At 31.4% G+C, this 23,861-nt stretch overlaps 1 protein-coding gene across 1 annotated transcript; it reads left to right on the top strand.

Moving 5' to 3' along the window:
* Positions 1-1,229: 1,229 nt before the first annotated feature.
* On the top strand, positions 1,230-15,934 carry LOC134705671 (solute carrier family 49 member 4-like). Its single transcript, XM_063564390.1, has 12 exons — positions 1,230-1,540; positions 1,831-1,921; positions 3,639-3,802; positions 4,142-4,196; positions 5,296-5,363; positions 6,682-6,735; positions 9,989-10,118; positions 10,620-10,728; positions 12,932-12,999; positions 13,640-13,758; positions 14,723-14,905; positions 15,613-15,934. Exons 1-12 carry the CDS (start codon positions 1,288-1,290, stop codon positions 15,840-15,842), a joined length of 1,524 nt encoding a protein of 507 aa, XP_063420460.1. The 5' UTR covers positions 1,230-1,287; the 3' UTR covers positions 15,843-15,934.
* The last annotated feature ends 7,927 nt before the right edge of the window (positions 15,935-23,861 follow it).

The following is a 23,861-nucleotide window of genomic DNA, read 5'->3' as shown; positions in this document are numbered from 1 at the left end:
TAAAACAAATTTTTGTTCTCCTTTTAATCAGCCGCAGGTAAAAAAGAAAGGGGGCGGCAAAAAGATACCAGAGGGATATTGAAACTCATAGATCGAAAATAAGCTGACAACGCCATGCCTAAAAAGAAAAAAAGACCAATGGACAAATAAAAGAACACGTTACACAACATAGCAAAAACTAAAGACTAAGCTACGCGAATACTTAACAAAAACTGGGGATGATTTCAGGTGCTCCGTAAGGGTAAGCATATCCTGCTTCACATGTGGCACCCGTCGTGTTGTCCATGTTATTGCAAACCTGGTATCCGGACACTGATAGTAAATTTTAAATATATCATCAACAAATATTTCTTAGTTGTGCGATTACTTGCATTAGTCAAAAAACGATTAATCATTCGAGTTTTGTCTAAAATAAATTGAGATTCAATGATTCTATTTTTATTTCAACATTTCCAAACCGTTTCTTTGATTAAAACTTTGTTAAACCATGGAAGTATCATATTCAAACATAATACTTCCATGGTTAAACTAAAACCATCACTGTATCTTTAAAATTACATATAACCTAAATGACCGAAGAAAAATGGATTACATAGGTTTCACGGCTGAAACATTTAGCAAGCTCATTTCAAAGCCCAAAAAAAGTTATGTAAAAAAATGTCAGTCTATGAAGTATTAGCAATCTTTACTGAAAACAGTACTGGCAAGGTTATTAACCTGGTCAAGAACATGAACAAGTGATCGGGTTTAACCTGTTTTCGATTAATGAATCCTCTTGCACTTGATAAACAGAATTTAAAATATTTTTTGCTGTAACCTTTAGACTGTCGTGTCTGATGCTTGGTCCGTTTCTGTGTGTGTTGCATTTCGGTGTTGTGTCGTTGTTCACCTCTTATATTTAATGCGTTTCCTAGGTTTTAGTTTGTTACCCCGATTTAGTTTTTTGTCCATGGATTTATGAGTTTTGAACAGCGGTATACTACTGTTGCCTTTATTTAACATACTATGAAGTCAAATCGTCTGAAAGTAGCTAAATCAAATCAATCCCGGATTATGAAAGTCAAAAATCCTTTTTTTTGTCATATTTAAAATGTTGTGAAATGATCAAAGGACGTACTATATCTTTAGTACTTGATACGATATGCATGTCAAAGCTATCTCGATATCACATTAAACGTAAATTATTAATAACGAAAACAGATTGATAACAAGACAGGTCACATGTTATTGTACATAATGTGTAAATGTAAAGCAAAATGAAGAATACTCATTCTGTAATTTATAATAATGGAAGAAACTCGATCGTTAATACGCAATCAGAATGTTACTGTTTTATATACAAGAAGGTGGTGGATGTTGGCAGTTTTTTCATTTAGTTGTTTTATGCAAACCTTAATTTGGAACACATGGGGACCTATAGCGCAGTCTGCTAAAACAGTGTATGGATGGAGTGATGGAACGATAGGTTTGATACCCAGCCTTGGTAATATAGCTTGCATGTGTACAGTTTTGTTGAACTGTTATTTTATGGACGAAAAGGGTATGTACTCAAAAACCAATTGTCGTTTGTGGAAAACATATATCAATATATTCATTTTTTATATTACATCGAGGCCCTAATAAAGCAAATTTACTACTTGTATCGACATAACGTAGGACCATATGATTTTATGACTATTGCAATGTTATTTTGTGGATAAAAACGGTACGTACAGCAATAATTGTTACTTATGCTATACATGTATACTTGTTCTTGTTAAAACGGTCAACTATATTGAACTTTTTTAATATATGTAGATAATATAAGTATGCCCCTTTTTATATTTAAAGGTCTTCGAATCTCAGCTGTATTATGTTCTGGTTTGATATTTGCTGCTTCTGGACTTAGATGTATTACAAGTGATCCGGAATACGCCACTGGGTATGTTTGTTTGATAACAACACGTATTTTGATTGTAATCTATAGCTACGTACCAAAACATACAGCAATAGGTTAATTCTACACTTTCAGCTCATATAATTGATACACATCAAATATAAGTAGGACACAACGAAATAACAAAACACAGAAGTGCATCAGAAAGAAGCAAGAATGTGTCCCAATTATACGGATGCCCCATACGCACTATCATTTTCTATGTTCAGTGAACGGTGAAAATGGGATAAAATCTCTACTTTGACATTAACAATTAGAAAGATCATAGTATAGGAAATATGTTTACTAAGTTTGAAGTTGGATTTCAACTTTATTAAAAACTACCTCGATCAAATCTTTAACATGAAACGGGACAGACGGACGAACGAACGGTACGACGGAACGACAAAAGGATGGATGGACGAATGGGCACACAGACCAGAAAACATAAAACCCTGAAATGGAGCATAACAACAATACAACATTCATAGAAACGAACTATTTGATAACAACTGCCATATTCTTGATATTTTAAGAAAAAAATGACGGGTTGAACCTAGTTTTGTGGCGAGCAAAACCTTCGCGCTTTATGACAATGGTAATTATACCGCTAAAATGAAAATATTACATGACGGGCAATACAGTACACATTCATACACGAACACCACAGATAGATAGATAAATAAATAGATAATATAAAAGAACATTTCGACATTAACTACTGAATAACAACGAATAATTTAAATGAATTAGAACAGTACACACAAACTGCTTAATAGAATAACGAGGTGTGTGTCTGTAACACGTATGGATTGAGACTGGTTAAATACTCAGTATATGTTTGAATTCCTTGTACAAAAAGAAAACAAAATTATACAGTGTTATTCGAAAAAGGTATACTCAAACAATATGTTTGGTGCGTTATTTTTACGTGTGAAACAGGAGCTTCATCAACTTACACACTTAAATTTCAAACAGTAAGTAGTTCAAATTAAGGAATCCACCAAAGTTAAACTAGAATTACAGATCCTGAAACACATCTTTTATTTGTATTCAAGATCATTAACCAAAAAGCAAAGCTAGTTCTAGGCTAAATTGTCAAAAGTTTTAATGAGAAACTTCATGAAAATAACATCTTTAATTTATTGCGTCCTAAGCATTTTTTTTGTAGTTACCTTAAATGCTATGTAAGGATAAATATAAAATTTTGACGATGTTTGGTTTTCAATACGATTAGACATAGATTAATCTGAGTGCATGCAATTGAATACTTGCTATATGTTATTTTGGGAGAAAAAATTGTTTTATACCAGTTACTAAATAGGGAAGCTTATTATCAGATATTGATTAAAGTAATAAGGGTGTAAGTAATAAGTGACATAATGATTGCTTCACGAGTTACAGTCAGGATTCTACTTAGACAAAATGAGCTCTCCATTACGCTATCCAATTGTTTAAATCGTGATTGCCATTGTAGTGATGACGAAGAAAGGCAATAGTAATATACCGCTGTCCGAAACTCATTAAATCGATTGAGAGAAAAAAACATATCCGGGTTACAAACTAAAACTGAGGGAAACGCATCAAATATAAGAGGAGAACAACGATACAACGAGTCATGAAATCTAATATATTTATCCACATATCATTATAACGATTCTTACATGACAGTTGCATTTTAATCAATTTCCATGTATTGTAAATGCTATTATGTATATTCCAGATTGATGTATGCATCTGCAATAATAAATGGAGTAGCTGGTACAACGTTTTTCTCAGGACCACCATTGTTAGCATCGTTGTGGTTCCCTCTTAACCAACGAACAACAGCTACTGCTATCAGCTCACTGTGTATATATGCTGGCTTGGCAGGAGGGTTTCTTATTGGTAGTCAATTTCTATCATAAATAGTCATAACCAAACAATTGCCACAAAATGTATATGAGATTTAGTCATTTTTCTGCGTACATGTAATAGTTGCTATGAACAATTTATGAAAATCACAAACAATGACACATATCTCATTAAATCAAATATGTCAAATCAGTTTTATGATTTTTAAGGTAACTTTATATTCAGTTTTGTTCTGAATTTAACACAAAAGATAGTTGCACCTTGAACATATATTTTTTACAATGTAACGATACAAAAAGCTTGTCTTCATTCCAAAGCATACAATTTAAAGTATTGTCATACTTAAAATATTTCTATAATTTATTTTTGTAGGTCCACAATTAGTTTCGGCACCCATTTACAACACAACAGTCAGATATCTTAAAAGGTAGTATGTTTTGCGTTTTTATTTGCCATCGGGTTTCTACATATTTGTAGGTTTTATTTTTACAAACAATACAAACATAATGAATGTATAAAATCTTACCAGAACATGTTTCTATAATTGGCGAAGCCACTGTAGACGACACCCTGTAAATATAAACAAATATTTAGTAAAAGTATCAACACATTATATTTAAACGGCTTTATATGTGAAAAATATCTTTAACAATTTAGTGTTGGTGTCAACTAATGATTTGTCTTTGTTGATTATATACAAATGTTTGTTTCTGAATTAGAATCAAGACCATCGGGTATGTCATACAACGAAAGCGTTGGGCCATTTCTTAAGACTGAATATAAACTCATCAAAGAAACAAACTTAAAATTTTGTTCGCTACACACGTGTTTTGTCTACAAAAGTCTGATTAGTGACTAATGAAACATCAATTTGTCATATTGCTCATCAAGAATTAAAACATGTATTGATCAATCAATGGCTTCCACATTTTTAAGTTTCAGTTGCAAATGAAAGCAAATTCAGCGAACGTGTTGAACGCACCAAATTTATACAGCATTATTGCCAATTTCAAGAACTATGTCAATACTGCAGAGAAGAGAAAGTTTAAAGTAGTCAACTAGGATATAATCCGACAGCTCATTTGTCTAGAACGATTTGGTGATGAAATTTTGAGAAAAAAAAACTATGAAACAAAGGTCCAATTCTTCCAACAATTTTCTTTCTAAGTTCATTTTTTATTATATAGCTTCTCACGTATATAAGTAACTATGAAACCATGGCTTCCATTTGTTTTTTAAGTTTAAGAGTTTCAGTTAAGAAAAGCCTTTATGACGCTCATATATAATGGAGTGTTATTGTCATTATAACTTACATGCTATGTTAAAAGACTGCCTTTTCATCTTAAATTGGTATGGGTTTCTGTGAGAAGGAGGTATGTAAAATATCGCTGTATATAAATAAATACTTTTTTTATGATATAAAAACGGAACTGAAACTCTTGAGGAGTATTTCCAATAAAGGAAGAAAACAAAATTCATTGATCACAATTTAATATTTTGAAGATTTATACTTTTATTATTTTCAGTGACGTAGTTACACCTATGGTGAATCAGTCGTCAACATTGTCGTACCAAAATACCTTTAACGAAACAGGTAGAGATTTTGAAAATTATGCCTTATACACTGTAGATATTTTCTTCCTTTCTAGAAAGTGACTTTCGAATAGCAAGAAAGTATATATGTTGAAGTCAACTTCATTTTTCTTTGAATACTCTTTGTTCAAACTTGATCAGATATCTTAAATGATACAGAACATTCTTGTTTGTTACATTTATTTCGCGATCAAGTGTCAAATGCCCATATAGTTACATTATTGGTATTATTTTGCATATAGCAATTAGATGCCGACATATATGAGAACTGTTAGTACAAATAGTACTCTTTAACAGATGTTCAAGAAGAAACCCATACACATAACAACTATATTTTTAATAAAAAAAAATTCCAGAAAATATGTTATGATAACGGTGCCATAATTGGAACAGAATCTTCTTACGCTTCTGGAGCACCTGAGATCACCCCAAGTTGGTTCGTGTTGCTTAGTCTTTATTTTTCTATGTTGTATCTTCTGTGCTATTGATGGTCTTTTTATTTTAAGCCATGGCGTTGTCAATTTTTTTTGTTCTATCTATGAGTTTGACTCTCCCTCTCGTATCTTTGGTCCCACTTTTATGATTAAAATTGAGAAATTGTGAGAATATGAAAGTCTGCAGTTTGGTAGTGTATAGCTTGTAATTTGAAGAGGGTTATTATCTTTCGTAGGTCATTGCATCGCGATAAAAAGTTGATATAATGATAAAACAAAATAATGCATGTATATAAGTTATAAGTAATAAATAAAGATAACAACACAATAGATAGCAAAACCTCATCAAAGATACCAGGTCATAATGTGTAACCCCAGGGACGCGTTTTGTCTACATTAATCTCATCTATCAGTGCTCAAATACCATGATCTGGAGTGCCAAATCAATAACTGAGTTAATAAACTCATTATGGTCTTATGTTTAACACTGGAAAATTTGATAGTACATCTCAAACAAAACTTGAATGATTTTATCCAGTATGTATCATTAAGGTTAATAAGGGAAATTGTTTTGTTTTCTTGAAATTTGCAAGCGGGTAACTTTGAAAAAAGGATGGTAAGGTTGATGAGTTTTTCCACCATGTTTAAAGTGCCATAATAAAAAAAATAGTGTTCAATAAATCAAACAGGAAAATCAATGGTTTGCCTTTATGAAAAAAATGAGAAACGAGAAATCTCTATGAACCACACCGACAAACGAATACCACTGATTAAATGGCTCAAGACGAAGAATGAAAGAATTTTCATCGATGGATTGATATCAAATTATACTGCCTTGAAAAAAAATGTTTCAAATTCTTCAGATCATTTACTTTTCTATTTTAGCGCTAATGAACTTTGAAGAGTTAAGAAATCAGGTGATGTGGTTAATGTATGTTGGTAAGTTAAAGTAAAGTAATATTGATTTAGAATGCCTGGCCCTTTTTGTACCTGAAGTGAAATGCATGTTTAAGAATAATTTATCAAAAACTAAATCAGTGCAAGACTCGATAAAGACAACAACCCTTTACTACAATGCTAATTTATTAAATTACAAAATAGGGTTTCTCATAGGAACAATCAATTTACATAGATCGTTCCTTACTCTAAAAACAACACCATCTTACAAATAATGGTGTGATATCACATTTGGAACGGGAACCAAATCATTTTTCCTGTTAGTTCAATGTAATACAGCTGTTCAAAATTGATAAATCGATTGAGAGAAAAATAATCGGGGTTACCAACTGAAACTGAGGTAAACAACTCAACCATAAGAGGAAAACAAGGAAACAACAGAAACAAATGAAAATACAACTTCAAACGATAAGACACAAAACAATACATCATAACTAAATATATCAAGTCTGGATAAACGAATACCGAAACACGTCTTATTGCAATGGGAATTCACACTCGTGCATTTATATTCGGGAATAGGTCACGTGCGATACTTAAAATGTCAGACAATATAAATAGTAAACAACAATATAAGACGTGCTTAAACGTCCTTAGTTAGTTTAGACACTGATCAACCTATTCGTGGTGGTGTCAATAAAATTTACGGGTTGTCGTGTCTAATCTTTCCTCCTCATAACCTTGTTGGGGCAGTTTCTGTGTAAGGAGCACAGTCCTGTATGTGAAGTCCGTTAAATGTAAACATGCACGACCACAACGTAGCAACTGTGATACTTAAACACTATACGATGTAACAGATGGTATGTTACTGCTGAGAATCGTGAAATTGATATATGGGAATTTGAAACCTTTTGTCACACCACATCTTAATGTAATAGGTGTCCAGATTACATGTACTCGTTACATAATTTTCATATCGATACAACATCCCATTCAATAGATTATGCTCGAATTTAAGAGTTTACATGTAGGGCGTTTTAAGTGAGTTAATCCCTGATTTAAGGTCAAAATTCAGTAAATGGGTTGTGTCACAAAAATAGGTAGAACTTGATATTCAACTTTGGCACATTGAACTATGACTGAAAATCGAATACATTTTACTCTTCTTTTTTTGGAAATATTATTGAATGAATTCTTTCAACAATGAATACAAACAAAAACATAAAATCGGCCAATTATATTCTTAAATCTATTAAAAATCATCAAATTTCCAATAACCAATGCATAGAATTTTCTTAAGAATAGATATGTCGTTTATAAATTATTTTCGGTTTAAATGATGTAAGATAAGGGTCACCGACTTACTTTTCTTTTAGTGAACATTCATAGTGGTACTCTTAGTGAGAAAAAAATGCAACCAAAAGTTGAAATTGAAAATTGAAACTGGGAAATATCTATGAATTGGTCTTAAACATGATTTGCTGCTTTTAAGACAAATCAAAGGACGCTAATTTGCAAATGGTATGAGGTCTGTATAAACATATTCCCCTTCTTTTTTTTTTTAAATTATTCAGTAATTTGACGTATGGATTTTCCTTATATTTTTTTAAAGTTAAACATACCGCCAAAATTTTACCAACATCTGTGATCAAAACCACTTGACTGTAATTCAATCTTGCTCAGACAATTTTCAACTTTGAATCGGTTGAAATCGCTGTAGACGCATGCATAACAAACGAGTTAGTAAATATACACAATTCCGTTTGTTGATATTTGAGATTTTTTTCCCACAATAATATTTGAAAAAGTTAGATTTTTTAAAGCAACCATATCATCAATGTAATGATTGGAGGTGTTATTGAATTTATCTATTGAATGGAATTTCTACATCTTAACAAATGAATGATTATTATAATGACAGTAGAAAGACGTTCAGACGATTCATTAAATTTGATTTCCGAGGCATTCCAAAAGTTATCTTTATTTCCTTCCCACTAGAATGCCAAATATATGACTGCACGTGATCTCCTTGTCAACGTTGACACAATGCATAGAAAAGAAAACGAAATTGAAAGTCTACTCGTCACTCTAAACTTATAACATACAAATGTAATTATAACTGAATGCCTTTTGTTGGTAATTTTATAGAGGTGTAAATGTGAGAAAGTGCGCATATTTTTGTACTTTTTGACTTAATACAGAATATGCCACCACCAATGCTTTTAAAGCACTAAAAAAGTACAAAATAAACCAGTCAATTGTTTAAAGATTAATATCATTTTCATACCTTAGCACTCTCACAACGCGATCTTATATATTTGATATAAACTTATTCAAAAGGCAACAGTAGCAAACCGGTGTTCAAAAGCGTGTTTTAACACCCCCCCCCTCCCCCTATTTCAAATTTTTTGAAGACTTGCTTAAATAAACTTGATGTTTTCTCCTAAATATTCCCTAATTTAGATTCGACTCTTTTTAAATACAATTATTAGGCCAGTCATGGCCACATCAATTTAAGAAGAATAACATTATACAAAACATTTAACCTTACCAACTCGTGTACATTTGTGAGCAGTTATAAATAATATTCAAACAAAATGTATAAATAAAAGTTTACAACATATTCCATTTGCCGAGAGAATATTTTAAATATATGGATAAGGAGTTGTTGTAAGATTTCCAATAAAACAACAATTCACCAGAGTCCAAATGACTTGGTTGATATTAAATGGAATTTTCGAACATGTTTAAGATAAATTGCAATTTAGTTATATTTTTATATACTAAGTGTTTTAATTGCTGTAACAAGATTTAAATCAATTATCTTGAAGTGAAATAGATTCTGATACTTATACCCATTTTAAAATAGAATCATATTAGGCTTCTTAATTTAAGGCGTATAGTTGCACTTTTAGAAGTTACTACCTTTTAGCAAAAAAACAAAATGACAAAGCTAACTTGTTTTACTTTTTTAAATCCTGCTTTATCTTATGATTGTCAGTTTACTGATCCAATCGTATTCATAACAGCACCTAGGCTAGTGTGGTCAAGCATTAATCATGTAAATGAGCAAATACCTTTTAACAATAGCCACAAAAAGTTTATAATACATACAATTGAATTTAGTAAATTTGTGGGCCTCTTTTGGTTATATTTTATCTTACGTTTGTACTTATTTATAAACTCATGGCTTTCAAATGTTTAGGTTTGATTGTTCTTAATGAAGGTTAATCCAGAAAAACTCTTTATACATTCACGAAAAAGTGCATGCATTTGTTTTGTTGGTTTGTTTTAGAATGTATAGCAGCAGCTGTAGGGTTTTTTGCTACTCTTTTGTATTTTCCTGACAAGCCACCAACTCCACCAAGTAATTCTGCTAATGAGAAAAGAATTGAGTACAAGAAGGCAGTTTGTCAAATAATCAGGTACGGCTTTTAAATTTGAAATAATATTGACGAAAATGACTCTAGTTTTCAAAATAATGTTTCCTCGACTACAGGTATATGCCACCACTTTTTTATTTGGATATTAGTATCCACAGAAATAATAATTAATTACGTAATTTTCTATGCTTTATCATAGCAAGTTCGATGCACTTATTGCAATATTACTGATCGAGAAGGAAATGGTATTATTGGTCACGACAAAAATAGTGTGTTGTCCTACACACGCGTTTTAACATGATTTGACCTTTTTGTGTTTTTCGTATATGTTGAGAGTATTTCTGTTAAAAACATTCAAGACTTTCAACGCAACATTTTCCATTGGAAAATAAACTAATAACTCTGATAAATAGAAATACCAAGAACAGCTACAGTAGGTACAAAGATTTATTCTGGAATATCAAACAAATTCCAATTTAAAATATATAATATATAGACTATTTTGCATATGGTTTTTTACAATTTTTTAATTTCGCATTTCAGACACGGACCTCTATGGTTAATTTCAATAGCATTTGCTTTACCTATTGGTGTATATGCCGCCTGGGGAGCCATACTTGATGTTATCCTTCACCCTGTTGGAGTATCGCAGGTTTGTTTTCTACATAAGGTAATGCCTAGTCAGGAATATGACAGGTGTTGTCCATACGTTTGATGTGTTTGAGCTTTTGATTTTGCGATTTGGTTATGGACTTTTTTTTTTCCGTTTTGAATTTTCCTCGGATTAAGTCTTAAATATTTATTTTGAATGAAAATAGTGCGTCCATGTTTTAGGTATTGTTTACAGGATAACATTGAAAGATTAAGTTAGAATAGAATTATCCAGTGCTTTTGCAAAGACAAATTGAAGAAAAATATAGACCAATATAGACTATCTATTTAATTATGTTAAAATGTTTTCATTCAAATTGGATAAATATTTAAATTTTTAACATTAAAGTAATTTTTTAATTTAAGATTATTTCACTTTATTGATAAATGATCAGTTTGATTTGGTTTTTTTTCTATCGACTTATGAATTTTGATCATCTATAAAAAATTAAAAAAATAAAAAGAAGATGTGGTATGGCTGCCAATGAGACAACTAACCGCAAAAGACCAAAATGACACAAACATTAACAATTATAGGTCACCGTACGGCCTTCAACAATGAGCAAAGCCCATACCGCATTAAGTCAGCTATACAAGGCCCCGATAAGACAATGTAAAACAATTCAAACAAGAAAACTAACGGCCTTATTTATGTAAGAAAAAAAAGGAACGAAAAACAAATATGTAACACATAAACAAACGACAACAACTGAATTACAGGCTCCTGACTTGGGACAGGCACATACATAAATAAAGTGGCGGGGTCAAACATGTTAGCGGGATCCCAACCCTCAACCTAACCTGGGACAGGGATATAACAGTACAACATAAGAACGAACTATAAAAGTCAGTTGAAAAAGACTTAACTCATCAGATAGACAAAAAATACAAGTGGACGTGGCCCGGTACTAAGCAATCAATCCGTACACATCCAAGATACAATGGATTTAGAATAAAGACGTCATAAACAGCCAGAGAAAAACATTACCTTGTGCAATGCCAAGTTACAGGTATCGACAGATTGTAGATCCATGAAAATGTATATGTATACAACATACTAGTAATATTTAGTTAGCTTTTAATCTACTGATAACAAAGTCAATATTTATACCAAAAAAACAATATTCAATGATCTTATTACAGTGTTGAATAGGTAACCTTTAAGAATAAGTTTATTTAAAGGAGCAACAAGTTTACATGGATCATTTCTAAATTTCCGGGCACGGTTAACAACATTTCCGTTGAAAATAAGGATGTGCTATCCCGGTTGAAATAAGTTTTCTACAGGTACAACCAAACTTCAAAACCAAATCTTTATATCTATGGAAATATTTAGTAAAGGTTTTAAGTAATTTATGGTAACGATATCCCTGGTTTAATAATTTACCAGTAATACATAGGTTGCGTTCGTTCAAATCAAAAACGTCACAACATACACAGGCATAGCGAACAAGTTGTGAAATATAAACACCGTAAGATGGTGCCAAAGGAACATCACCATCTAAAAATGGAAAATTAACAATAGGGAACGAAAAATCGTCTCTTTTGTCGTAAATTTTAGTGTGTAGATTCCCGTTTAAAACTGAAATATCTAAATCCAGGAAAGGACAGTTATTATCGAATACATTTGATTTATTTAAAGTAGGTTCCTTGGGGTAAATTTCAGCAGTATACTGTATACTACTGTTGCCTTTTATTTGATATAATCCTGACACGTTATTGCAGAGAAGTCAACTGTGATGGTTCTATGATGTCATAGATATGTCCACATTAACAAATTTGAAATACAATAGTCATTCTACACGACATAGATATGATCCAATGCATTGCCACTAGATATTTTATACGCATTTACATGATTGAAAAATACATCTTGTCGTTGAATATATATTTTGGGGTAAAACTTTGAAATCATATCTACATAATAATTACACGATCTTAAAATAATGCTATATTTGCTATTTATGAAGTTTTACAAAAAATAAAAGAAACAAAATTCTACTGGAAGTTGTTTAAAACTAGATTTTGAAGTAATCTTTTATCTTGGTCAGTGGTAGATTAGAAGAAGATATTAGTAAAAGACGACAAATAGAAATAAAAAAGTGTTATACGGGATAACTAATTCAAAATATATTTATATGTTTTTTATTTTAACTGAATTTCAGATGAGATTTCAATTTTATATTGTCCAACTATTTTAACAGGAAGAAGCTGGTTGGATTGGATTTTATGCAACAGTAGGTGGCTGTATTGCTGGTGTTGTAATAGCTAGGTAGAGTGAATTAGTGTTCATTACTTTCTTGACGACTCAAACTAAAACTAATATTTGCAATCAAATTAACATGATGTATCTAAATTTTAATAATCATTTAAATAGAAAGATCCAAGCTATTCATTGGCTTTTATAAATAGCAATGGCGAACGATTTTCCTTTAGTCGGACTTAAAAAATGCAGCACTATGCTATTTTGTTTAGCATGCGCATTATTGTAACGTGTTCTTTATGGCCGAGTATAACTTAGTACCAATATAAAATCCTTATTCTTTTGTATTGTGTGATGAGAATAATCAGTCAGTTTTGCTAGAAGGTATTTTGCTACGTTTTTTTTTTTTTATCATAGATATAGGAAGATGTGGTGTGAGTGCCAATGAGACAACTCTCCATCCAAATCACAATTTAAAAATTAAACCATTATAGGTTAAAGTACGGCCTTCAACACGGAGCCTTGGCTCACACCGAACAACAAGCTATAAAGGGCCCCAAAATTACTAGTGTAAAACCATTCAAACGGGAAAACCAACGGTCTAATCTATATAAACAAAACGAGAAACGAGAAACACGTATATATTACATAAACAAACGACAACTACTGTACATACATTTATATACCTTATGATTATTATTTCTTTCAGATTTTCAGATCTGTTTTTGAGACATATGAAGTTATTCCTGCTATGTTTATATATGTGTGGTGGTGCTTCGTTTGTATGGTTCACACTTGTCTGCGATAATATTGTACCATATTCAACAGGTAAACATGTATTCCGAGAATTTGTACTGATGTTCAAAACCCGAAAGACCACATAAAGCACACGATACATGCTTAATTTTAAAACATTATTTTAAAACTTGGAACGTGCACTTAGTTGTTTTCTACACATTTTCTTTTCTTTTATCAGAAAGTATCATGTTTGGTACTATATTCATATAATTTCTATATACTGCATTTATTATTTTATTTGTATTTCATGTAATTCACTCCTAACTATTTAATTCTGTCAAACTCCAATGATATATCATACTATCTTATCAAATACAATTAGTATCATTCATTTTTTTTCTGCAAGCCTAAGGTCCAACAATCTTTTTTTCATAGTTGGTTCTGAAGACCGATCAAATATATCAATGTCAACAACTCTGTTGTTCATCATTATAATGAAGTTAAATATTATCGGAGATTTACTTATCTTTACATGTTTAAGTGATTGTAAACAAGTTCTGTTTTGCATGTAAAATGTTTGTCATCTAATGTAAAAAAAAGGGGGGCGAACAATATCAAAAGGGACAGACAAACTCAGAGATCGGAAATAAACTGACAACGTCATGGCTAAAAGAAAACAATATAAACAGACAAATAATATAACACAAGACACAACATAGAAAACTACAGGCTTAGCAACACGAACCCTCCCTAAAACTGGTGGTGATCTATGTGCTCCGGAAGAGTAAGCAGATCCTGCTCCATATGTGGAACCCGTCGTGTTGCTAATGTTATAACAAAAAAAATACGGTAAGTAGTCTGATTCGGTAGGTCACATTCGTGAAAAGGAGAGGAGGTTGTAGTAATGACATAAGAAACATAGTCTACAACATCTGCAAAACGTTCCATAACTGTCAACTTATTTGTGATGGCGTCCGAAAATTGTACGAAGGGATTATTGGTGGTTGATTTTTAACTTTTAAGAAAATACAACTATTATATTTGATTTTTTCAGCACAGCTGTACATTTCAAGCATTGCTGGTGGAATATTTTTAAATGGAACAATACCACTCTTTTATGAATTAAGTTGCGAAACCTCATATCCTATAGCAGAAGGAATAACAGGCGCTTTTTCAACTATGCTGGATAGCATTTTTGGTGTACTATTTCTTTTCGTACTACAAATTCCAAATATAGGTATTTAGAACAAATTAATCTCTATTAATATATTAATGTAAAACGCAAACGACAAAAAAATCCACAACATGCATTTAGAAGACAACTAACCTACAGTTTTCAATAAACATAAGAGAGGATTTTCAAAATGTTAAATATAATTAAGTATGGTCTAACCGTCTTACCTTTTTCACCATAATTGGTATGTATAATGACCATATATTGTATATAAATACGATAAAAAATAAGTATTTAAATGGTAGACAGAAACTACATTTTTGTAGTTGCGTTGATTTGATATCTTACATTTACGGACCTCGTTATCTCTTATTCAATCTGTTTCAACAGATATTATTGAAAGAAGAAAGACAAGTCTGATTTACTTCCATTCAAGTCATACTCATTCTTTCATATTAGTTAAATAATTTCGTCACTTTTAAATATAATGTATCATGTATACCCTAGTGCTCATGTTAGCATATTACGGGTATTGCAAAGTGTCTTGAATGATTCTTTCTTTGACAACAATAATAGAATTTTCATATCTCGTGAGGAGGTAAACACATCACGTAATGAAGAATTCAGATCATATAATGAAGTACTAGTATTCATATTATGTTATAGTGTTTTGACATGATGTAAACAACTTTTGCATCATGTCATTGTTGTTTCTTCTAATAAGGCAGTAATGTTGTTCCAAAATACAGAATGATTTCATTTTTTATTAGGTACAACATGGATGAATTGGTGTCTAGTAGGCAGCATAGGAGCTGGTATCCTAGTTTTAATGATATTTAGAGAATCATACAGGCGAACAGATCTGGATATAACTATAGTTGTTAAGGCTGGTGACTGTGTCGACAAAATTGACGAAATTTTCAACAAACAAAAGCAGGTTGATGCTGATTTTATTCATAAAAGAAATATTTGCGCTGAAAATGGAGAAAATGCAGAATGAAACTTCTTAAAAGGATTTACTTTAATGGTTAATACCAGTTTTTATAATGTTGGGCTTAAATTAATTCTGCAATCTGTTCTGTTAATTATAGTTTGCTGCTGCTGTTCGTTGTTTGTAAATATATATGTGTATTAAAATAATTGCCATTAACAAAGAGAAGAAAGATACCAAATAAATAAAACACGTGTTTTTGAGAGCCAGAACCAGTTATCTACCCTCATTAAGAACTCTCAACGATAAACATTTTTAAAAAGCTATAGATCTTATAAAGGAACTTTTGAAGCAAGTGGACAAACAAAACTTCTGAACAAAAGACGACGAAAAGTTCACGAAATACTACATATGAAACGAAAGACCAAGCAACACATACCCATCACCTTGTAATCTCAGGTACCGGGAAGGTTAATCAAATCCGGCTGCATAAGTGTCATCGCGGCTAATAAAAACTCGGGAACAAGATGAATATCACTATGTAATGTTAATTTAAATCGAGCAGTATAGGACGGAATGGTAGTATGTTAAAGGAAAGGGAAGACATATATATATATGCTTTCCAAATGTAATTTAAGTATCTTAATATGAATATGAGTTTATTAACGGGCATATGGTCACAACTTTCATATCTTTCTAAAAAACATTTATGATTCAAGCAAATATCTCTCCATCATGACACAAACATGTATATTGGTGTCCTATAAATCAAAGCATCGGGCACTATCAATTTTGTGAAGATCATATATTAACACTATGCTGAATTATGTAGGTATTTTGAAAGCTCCTATATTCCTCCATAAATTGAAAAAGATTGATAATACTATGATCCCATTTGACGCCCACATAATTTTCATATACTTTTTAAACGAAACGTTTTTTGACATACTCTGTTCATCAACTTTCTGCTCAGACACTGGTGACGTTTTACAAGTTCTGAGTAGCAGCTGCAAGCTCTTGACTCCGAATGAGTTTATGAAATTTATATCACAAATGGAGGTGTTGGTGTATTGATACTAAGGTAGGGGAAATTGATAATTTCAAAATTAAAATCGTCTCGTTTGTCACAGATGTTTTATTGAGATGACCGCTTATGTCAAATTCGAGGTATAGGTATAACAATGAGGCAGAGGAAGTCTTGTCTGTTTCTTTAATTTCTAGTTCTGGAGGATATAAATTAATTGAACCCAATAAGAAAAGGTTGGATTGTATGGATACCGATATTTTGCTAAAAGAAAGGACAAATGAAAACTTGTTGATAATAGTTATCAAAGGTACCAGGATTATAATTTAGTACGCCAGACGCGCGTTTAGTCTGCAAAAGACTTATCAGTGACGCTCATATCAAAATATTTATAAAGCCAAAACAGTAAGAACCATCATGACTTGGTTGATCGTTACAGAAAAATCCGTATAACAGGAAAGGCCCAAAATGGGTGTACAGTAAACTTGAAAGCGCTTATACAGTCAATAAGATATCCGACATTAAGATAATACATGTATTTGGAGTTTTATTCAGACAATGGATTCCAGGCTATTAATAGTAAGAGAGCTGCATAGTAAATTTCTGGTTGTAACGATCGGTTTTTCAATTATTTTTTTTATCGCTGTTGTGCGATAGTTTTGATCAATTTACTTGGAGCTCCAGCATTCTAAGAAATATATTGTTTTATTATTTGATTGGTTCATATCTTCATATTGATATTTAGATACCAAATATTGAAGCAGAAACGTTTATAATAGTAACATAAGGCAATTCACGTATCTAGTTTTCAAAACGATACAAAACCTTCAAATTTTATCGATTAAATTTTGCAATTATGATTTTTTTTTTAAATTGAACTCAAACACATTTCTATATTTTTTTAAGGCGTACTTATAATTTTTTTTTCTTCAATGAATTATAAATACCAGCTACAAATCCTATCCATATAAATTTTAATTTTATTCCCAAACATACAGCAATAAAAGCATACAACTTTAACCTTCGTTTTTTTCTTTCTTCTATTTAAAAAAAAGGATATAATAGTTTGCTAGGCTGGACCAATTGAAATGTATATGAAATATAGTTACTAATAAAAGTACATTTTCATAACTTTTCCGAATTATTGACATGTTTTAAACGACCCAATACTTTAATGCTTTTTAAACACCATGATGTAAGTTTGTTAAAGTGTGTAAATTGCTAAATGTAAGTAGATTTTATAGTAAATACCTTACAAAAAGTTAGTTTAAAACTCTAGTATCAACAAAATGTTACATATACATAGAATTAGTTGTATAATAGTTAGTACCTTACAAGAATCTGTTCTGTTATATCCTGTTATGTCTGGTTCAATAGCTCTCTCAGTTTTTAAGACATTTTATTTTTAGCCACGTTAGTTTAAGTAACACTTACACACGTTTGATATAAAATACATGGTAAGTCAGTGTCTCCTTTGTTTTATTTGAAGTTTCGGGGAAGCTTACAATTGTTTTTTGACGGACATGCTCAAGCCAACTGTTGGCTGTGGATAAGTTAATTCTTTAACCAACATTGTTTTTTAATTTTTAAACGAGCTATTTGTACTTGACTCTGGGATACTATTCCAAGAGCAATTAAGACATGGCGATATTTTTTTTAAATCAGATGTTTAAACGATTTGGAGAGAAATCATGCATTTACTTATTTTGTATTTAGAGGATGAGCTGATTCATGCTTTCTGAATATTAATTTCCATCTGTTGCTCAGTCGGCTGATCTACATTCATTTTTCTACACATTCATTTTCTTAAATTGAGAATGGAAATGGGGAATGGGTCAAAGAGGCAACAACCCGACCAAAGAGTAGACAACAGCCGAAGGCCGTCAATGGGTCTTCAATGCAGAGAAAAACTCCCACTCTTCAGCTGACCCCTAAACAAAAATGTGTACTAGTTTCCTGTAGTTAATGGTGCATTGTGTTCATTTATATTCTTACAAGACCACCGTATTCGTGTTTGATTCCTCCTCCCCTCCATCCTCAGAAAATCAAACGGTCGCCCCCTCATGAATGTCCAGGGTCCAAGGAATGTATCAGGTCAATTGGTAAATACTGACGTTCCAAGGTAAAATGTATCTTGACAGCTCCATTTTTCTCACGAAAGGTAATCTTAAAATAATCGCCTCTTATCGTGTTTAACCTATTATTTCAGATATATACTACTAAACAACATTCGCGATGATTTCGTAAAGATAAATTTAAAGCCGGAATATTACGAAATGTGCAGTCTATTTTTATCTTTACCTGAAGTATTATGAAGTAAACAAGATCAGGTAATATATTTGTTTACTTTAATTATAATAATAATTTAACCTTAATGTCCGTTTTTATTAATTTGATTATGTTGAGAAATTACAATAATGACTCGTTAAGAACATATCTAACTACGTATATGGTCACGAAAGTTGTCACGACTAAACGACTGAACAACGCAATGACGATATTAATAATATGATTGAAAGGAAAACACAAGAATATAAGATAGGTGTTTATTCAATCAAATAATATTTTAAATTCATGAAAAAATCGAACATCCTCAAACATCGAAAAATAATATATTGTAGTTACACATCACTACAGATTGATAGAAAGAGACTGATGACACAAACTCATAAGTAGAATGGCTGACGACAACGCCTTTGCAAAACATAAAGACGACAAAAAACATACAGGTCTATTAAACAATACACTAAATAACTTGGTGAGCTGAGGTGCTACGGTAGGGTAAACAGGTTCTGCTCCACTTGCTGCAACCGCTTATTTGCTAATGGTAAAATGTAACTATTAATAAGGGGTGAGGTTAAACAAGTCATATTGCTGCATCCGCTTTGTTGTGCATCAATGAATATGCCCCCCCCCCCTTTTGCCCACCTCCCTACCCTTGAAAAAAAACCAAACAAACAACATACAAACTTTACTAAAATTTTATCAAACTTCTAGAAAGATGATTTAACCAAAACAACAACAGCAAAAATGGATAAGATATCATCAATGTGTATGTAGGTAAACATGAACAAAAAGACATAATTTAGATTGTAACTGTTCCTGTAATTCACTGGTTGTTGTTTATTGATGTGTTATATTTTTTGTTTTGTTATTTGCTTTACTGAAAAATACATAACATTTGTAATAGTTACGAGTTAGTAACTGTCTGTTTTTCAGGTTGACATGGAGGGATTACCTGATGATATCTTAGTGGAAATATTTTCCTTTCTGCCACATCAACTTTTATTGTTAGAGGTGAGAACAGTCTGTAGACGTTGGTATACGTTGTCACAATCTGCTGACTTATGGCAGACGGTGGATCTAACTCTAGGCTATAACAAGACGGAAAAACAGGCAATGGTTTCTAACTTAAAGAGGGTACAAGATCATGTTAAAACTCTGAAAGTTGATCCACGTTTATTACAGACAATTTTTAAAAACGACATTTGGCAGTTTCTTACTTTGAAGACACTCCATTTGAATACTTTATGCAAAACCACAGTATCAGTATTAGGGGAACCAAACTTGCGTTATCCACGATTAGAAAAGGTGTACTTTTCGTCTGCTTTTGACAACAAACTCGTTCTGTCTGCATTTTCTGGATTGAAATTAGACACATTTGAATGGAAGTACAGCGGACCATTTCAGCAATTCCGCGAAACAATTTTGGCATTGGGAAAAATGGATAACCTGCAAAAAGTGAGATTGCACGTTAAAAGCCTCGATAACGAGCTGCTTAGTTACTTGTTAAAAAACTGTCATACATTACATTCGCTTAAGCTTTATTTTGTCAATGTAAATGTTAAAATTGATAATGATGCATTCCTATCCCTTACGGACAATTGTTCGTTAACAGAACTTGGACTTCCAACTACTTCTATAACAGACGAGTCACTCTATCATATATCAAAAACTTGTCCATTTTTAAAACTAATTAATATCAATAATTGCTTTAATATCACTGATGTTGGAATTAGACATTTAGCAATGAACTGCATTTATTTAGAAAACGTGCATATTGGCAATATACCCAACTTAACAAATTGCACAGTACAGCTCATTTCTAACAAGTTTAAACAGTTAAAAGTTCTTAATATGAAACAATGTCTGGGCATGGAAAACATAGGAATAGCTAATATTTTTAAAAAGTGCTTGATGCTTATCAAGCTTAATGTTTCATTTTGCCCAAAAGTGAATTCCCATGTATTGTTACCCGACAAAATCTGGACGCCGAACGTGCCTTTAAAATTGAGAGAAATTAACTTGAGTGGAAACAATAATATAACAAGCGAAGTAGTCTTTCGTATCATAAAATTATGCAGTTGTCTGCAATCTGTTGAACTAGCTTCTTGTCCATCTATAAAAAGCATCGATACAGCAAGCAACAAACAAGGGATGTCGAATACAAGATCAGAATGTATACAAAAACCTGAGAAGACTTACCACTCTCATATGAAATCAGTAAATTTCATTGGTTCATTAAATGTTGAGGATTCAGTTATTATTGCATTGTCATACATCTGTCCAGATTTAAGGGATTTAAAACTGACTGGTTGTAGGAAACTTACAAAGAATGTTCTTGATGTAGTATTCAGGAACTGTCGATTTATTGATTTACTAGAAATAGCTAATTGTACATTTAATAGAAAAGACTATATAGATACTGTAACATTATAAAACCAATACTTTACCAGTTTATCGCTATGTTGTGCATTTTTCCTTTAATCTTTTTTTGTGATAATTTTCATATCATGCTTCTCGCTTGAGATGGAAAAATCATCACTAGAAACTAAGCATGCACGTGGCGTTGCTAACGAAATTGACATGAAATTGACAACGTCGTCATAGGTAAAATAGCGATAAATAGATTATCATTGGTCATCTCAACTCGATTGCTTTTTCACTTTCGCTGTACCAGCTCAAGCGAGAAAATCAATCTCGTTGAGATGATCAACGATAATCTATAAGTTACAAAGTCCGAATTAAGAAATAACATTTCTACTGTATTTGTTATGTATTACTGCTGTATTCTTTTAAATCAGCAGACAATAAATTTTGATGCTTCAATAGAAATAAGAAACTATATTTTGAATGTATTATTTATATAAATTCATGATATCTTTATGACATGAAGACGGTCTTATATTAATTTATAAACAGGTATGAAATCGACACAAATAGCTTAATATTTTAAAATTTATGTTACTAACAGAAGATTTCAAAGCAGCAGCAAAAACATATTTTCAGAAAAAATACCACGTAGCAAAATCATTTCTATTGTATATGCGATGGATTTTGACACTCTGATGGAATCTGAATTATTTTCATCAAATAAAGTCTTAATTCAGTCGAATCTTTAATTTTGCATAAGATATTTGGTTTCTGTCTACTGTATTGAAAAAAATAGTTAAGTCGTGACAAAACATAAAGCATAGGTATTTCAAAAGAGACATCATATATTCTACTCGGTGTTTTTACCAACGAAGATTACAGTACTATAACAAAATGCGTCTCAAACGATACAGTAAACAATTTCATAAACATACGGTCAGTACAGTTTGAACCAACTGTACGGCGGTTATACCCCATGTATACTCAAGTAAGTATGTACTGGATTTTGAATGGCAATTGGCATCAATATTGAAGTTATTAAATGAATAGTGCAAGTTTTTGAATGTCAAATTGTCATTAAAAATCACGACGAACCTCATTATACCTCCAAAAACGCTACATTAAAAATGTATTCCTTTTTCTGAAAGAAAACAATTAATTTAATGACAATCAAACATTAAAACCTAATGATACAATTACATGTAAAATTACGTAACGCTAGCACGATGACTGCACTTTTTTATACAGGTGAATGCTTTTTTTATCTTACAAGACCCAATTCATATAAAAAAGCATTCAAAATTAATATAAATATGCGATAAAAATTCGTATACATCCAGCAAGTTAGCGTATTCGGTATCCACCAAATACTTCATTGACATATACGAAAGATGATAACTTAATACAATAGATTTCATTCCATCTTCAACATAATGGTATGAACGTATATTAGAGAACTATATTGGATTATCTTAAGCTGAGATTACTATAGTAATCTCAGTCTTAAGCTAATGTGTTAATGTATATCATATGATCCTAATGCTGCACAACAGTACGATATTTGGGTAGGATTTTTTTTCAAGTATAAGTATTTTAGTTCATGAGAAAAAATGTCAACATCTTTGTTGTTATTACTTAACCATTTGTAATTCTAACAAATTATTTTTCAATTTGTTACGAAATTGGGTTTTTTTCGGTCGAATTTTCTAGTAAAATGCAATATTGTTTCCGTTATTATTTAGTAGTGTCAACCATTTCTGATACTTGAAAACAGTTGTTTTGTCTAGTGAGGAGAATACGTGCATAACAGAATTATGAATAATAGAAACATACGAAGGACTGAGTTGGCATGCACAATATATACTGTGCCACAGCGACTGGTATATACTTGTTCTTACACACAAGAGTATTTATTAACCATTTTCTTTTTAAAAGATATATTTGATTTTGAAAGTATTACCTGTTATACAATATACTGAGTTTTATGATACTGATTAAAATTATGATTAGAAAACATGTATTTACACATTTAATTCATTTATAAAGGAATTAAGTAAACTCGCACTGATTTATATGACTTTGTCAGATATTGTATGTTTACATTTTTTTTTAATTTAAACATTTATTTTTTATTTTTATGTACAAATCATCACGTATAATGCAATAAATACGCTTTTTAACACAATGGTCGATTCTTGTTTAACCTATTCGATGGTAACTTTATACATAGGGTATGAACTAAAATAGTGGCCTTTTGTTTTGCAAGGTCTAATGAAAATGAATTTAGTGTAAATAAGAGATTGTTGATAGGATACTGTTTATAACTTAGTTTTGTTAGCATCACTTTCTCTAAGTGACAACAATGGAATTTCAGCTGAGATCTGTAGTATTACCATGTGGAGATTCAGCTT

Source organism: Mytilus trossulus, chromosome 2, assembly GCF_036588685.1.
Source record: "Mytilus trossulus isolate FHL-02 chromosome 2, PNRI_Mtr1.1.1.hap1, whole genome shotgun sequence".
NCBI classification, from domain to species: Eukaryota; Metazoa; Mollusca; class Bivalvia; order Mytilida; family Mytilidae; genus Mytilus; species Mytilus trossulus.
This window is presented reverse-complemented; position numbering and strand designations above follow the sequence as displayed.

Bases quoted from the DNA above. Each gene is read 5' to 3' on its own strand.
- LOC134705671 (XM_063564390.1), top strand. From the start codon at position 1,288: ATGGAAGAAACTCGATCGTTAATACGCAATCAGAATGTTACTGTTTTA. The intron at 5,364-6,681 runs GTAGAGATTTTG...TTTCTATTTTAG, and splicing joins AAATACCTTTAACGAAACAG to CGCTAATGAACTTTGAAGAG. The intron at 6,736-9,988 runs GTAAGTTAAAGT...GGTTTGTTTTAG, and splicing joins GATGTGGTTAATGTATGTTG to AATGTATAGCAGCAGCTGTA.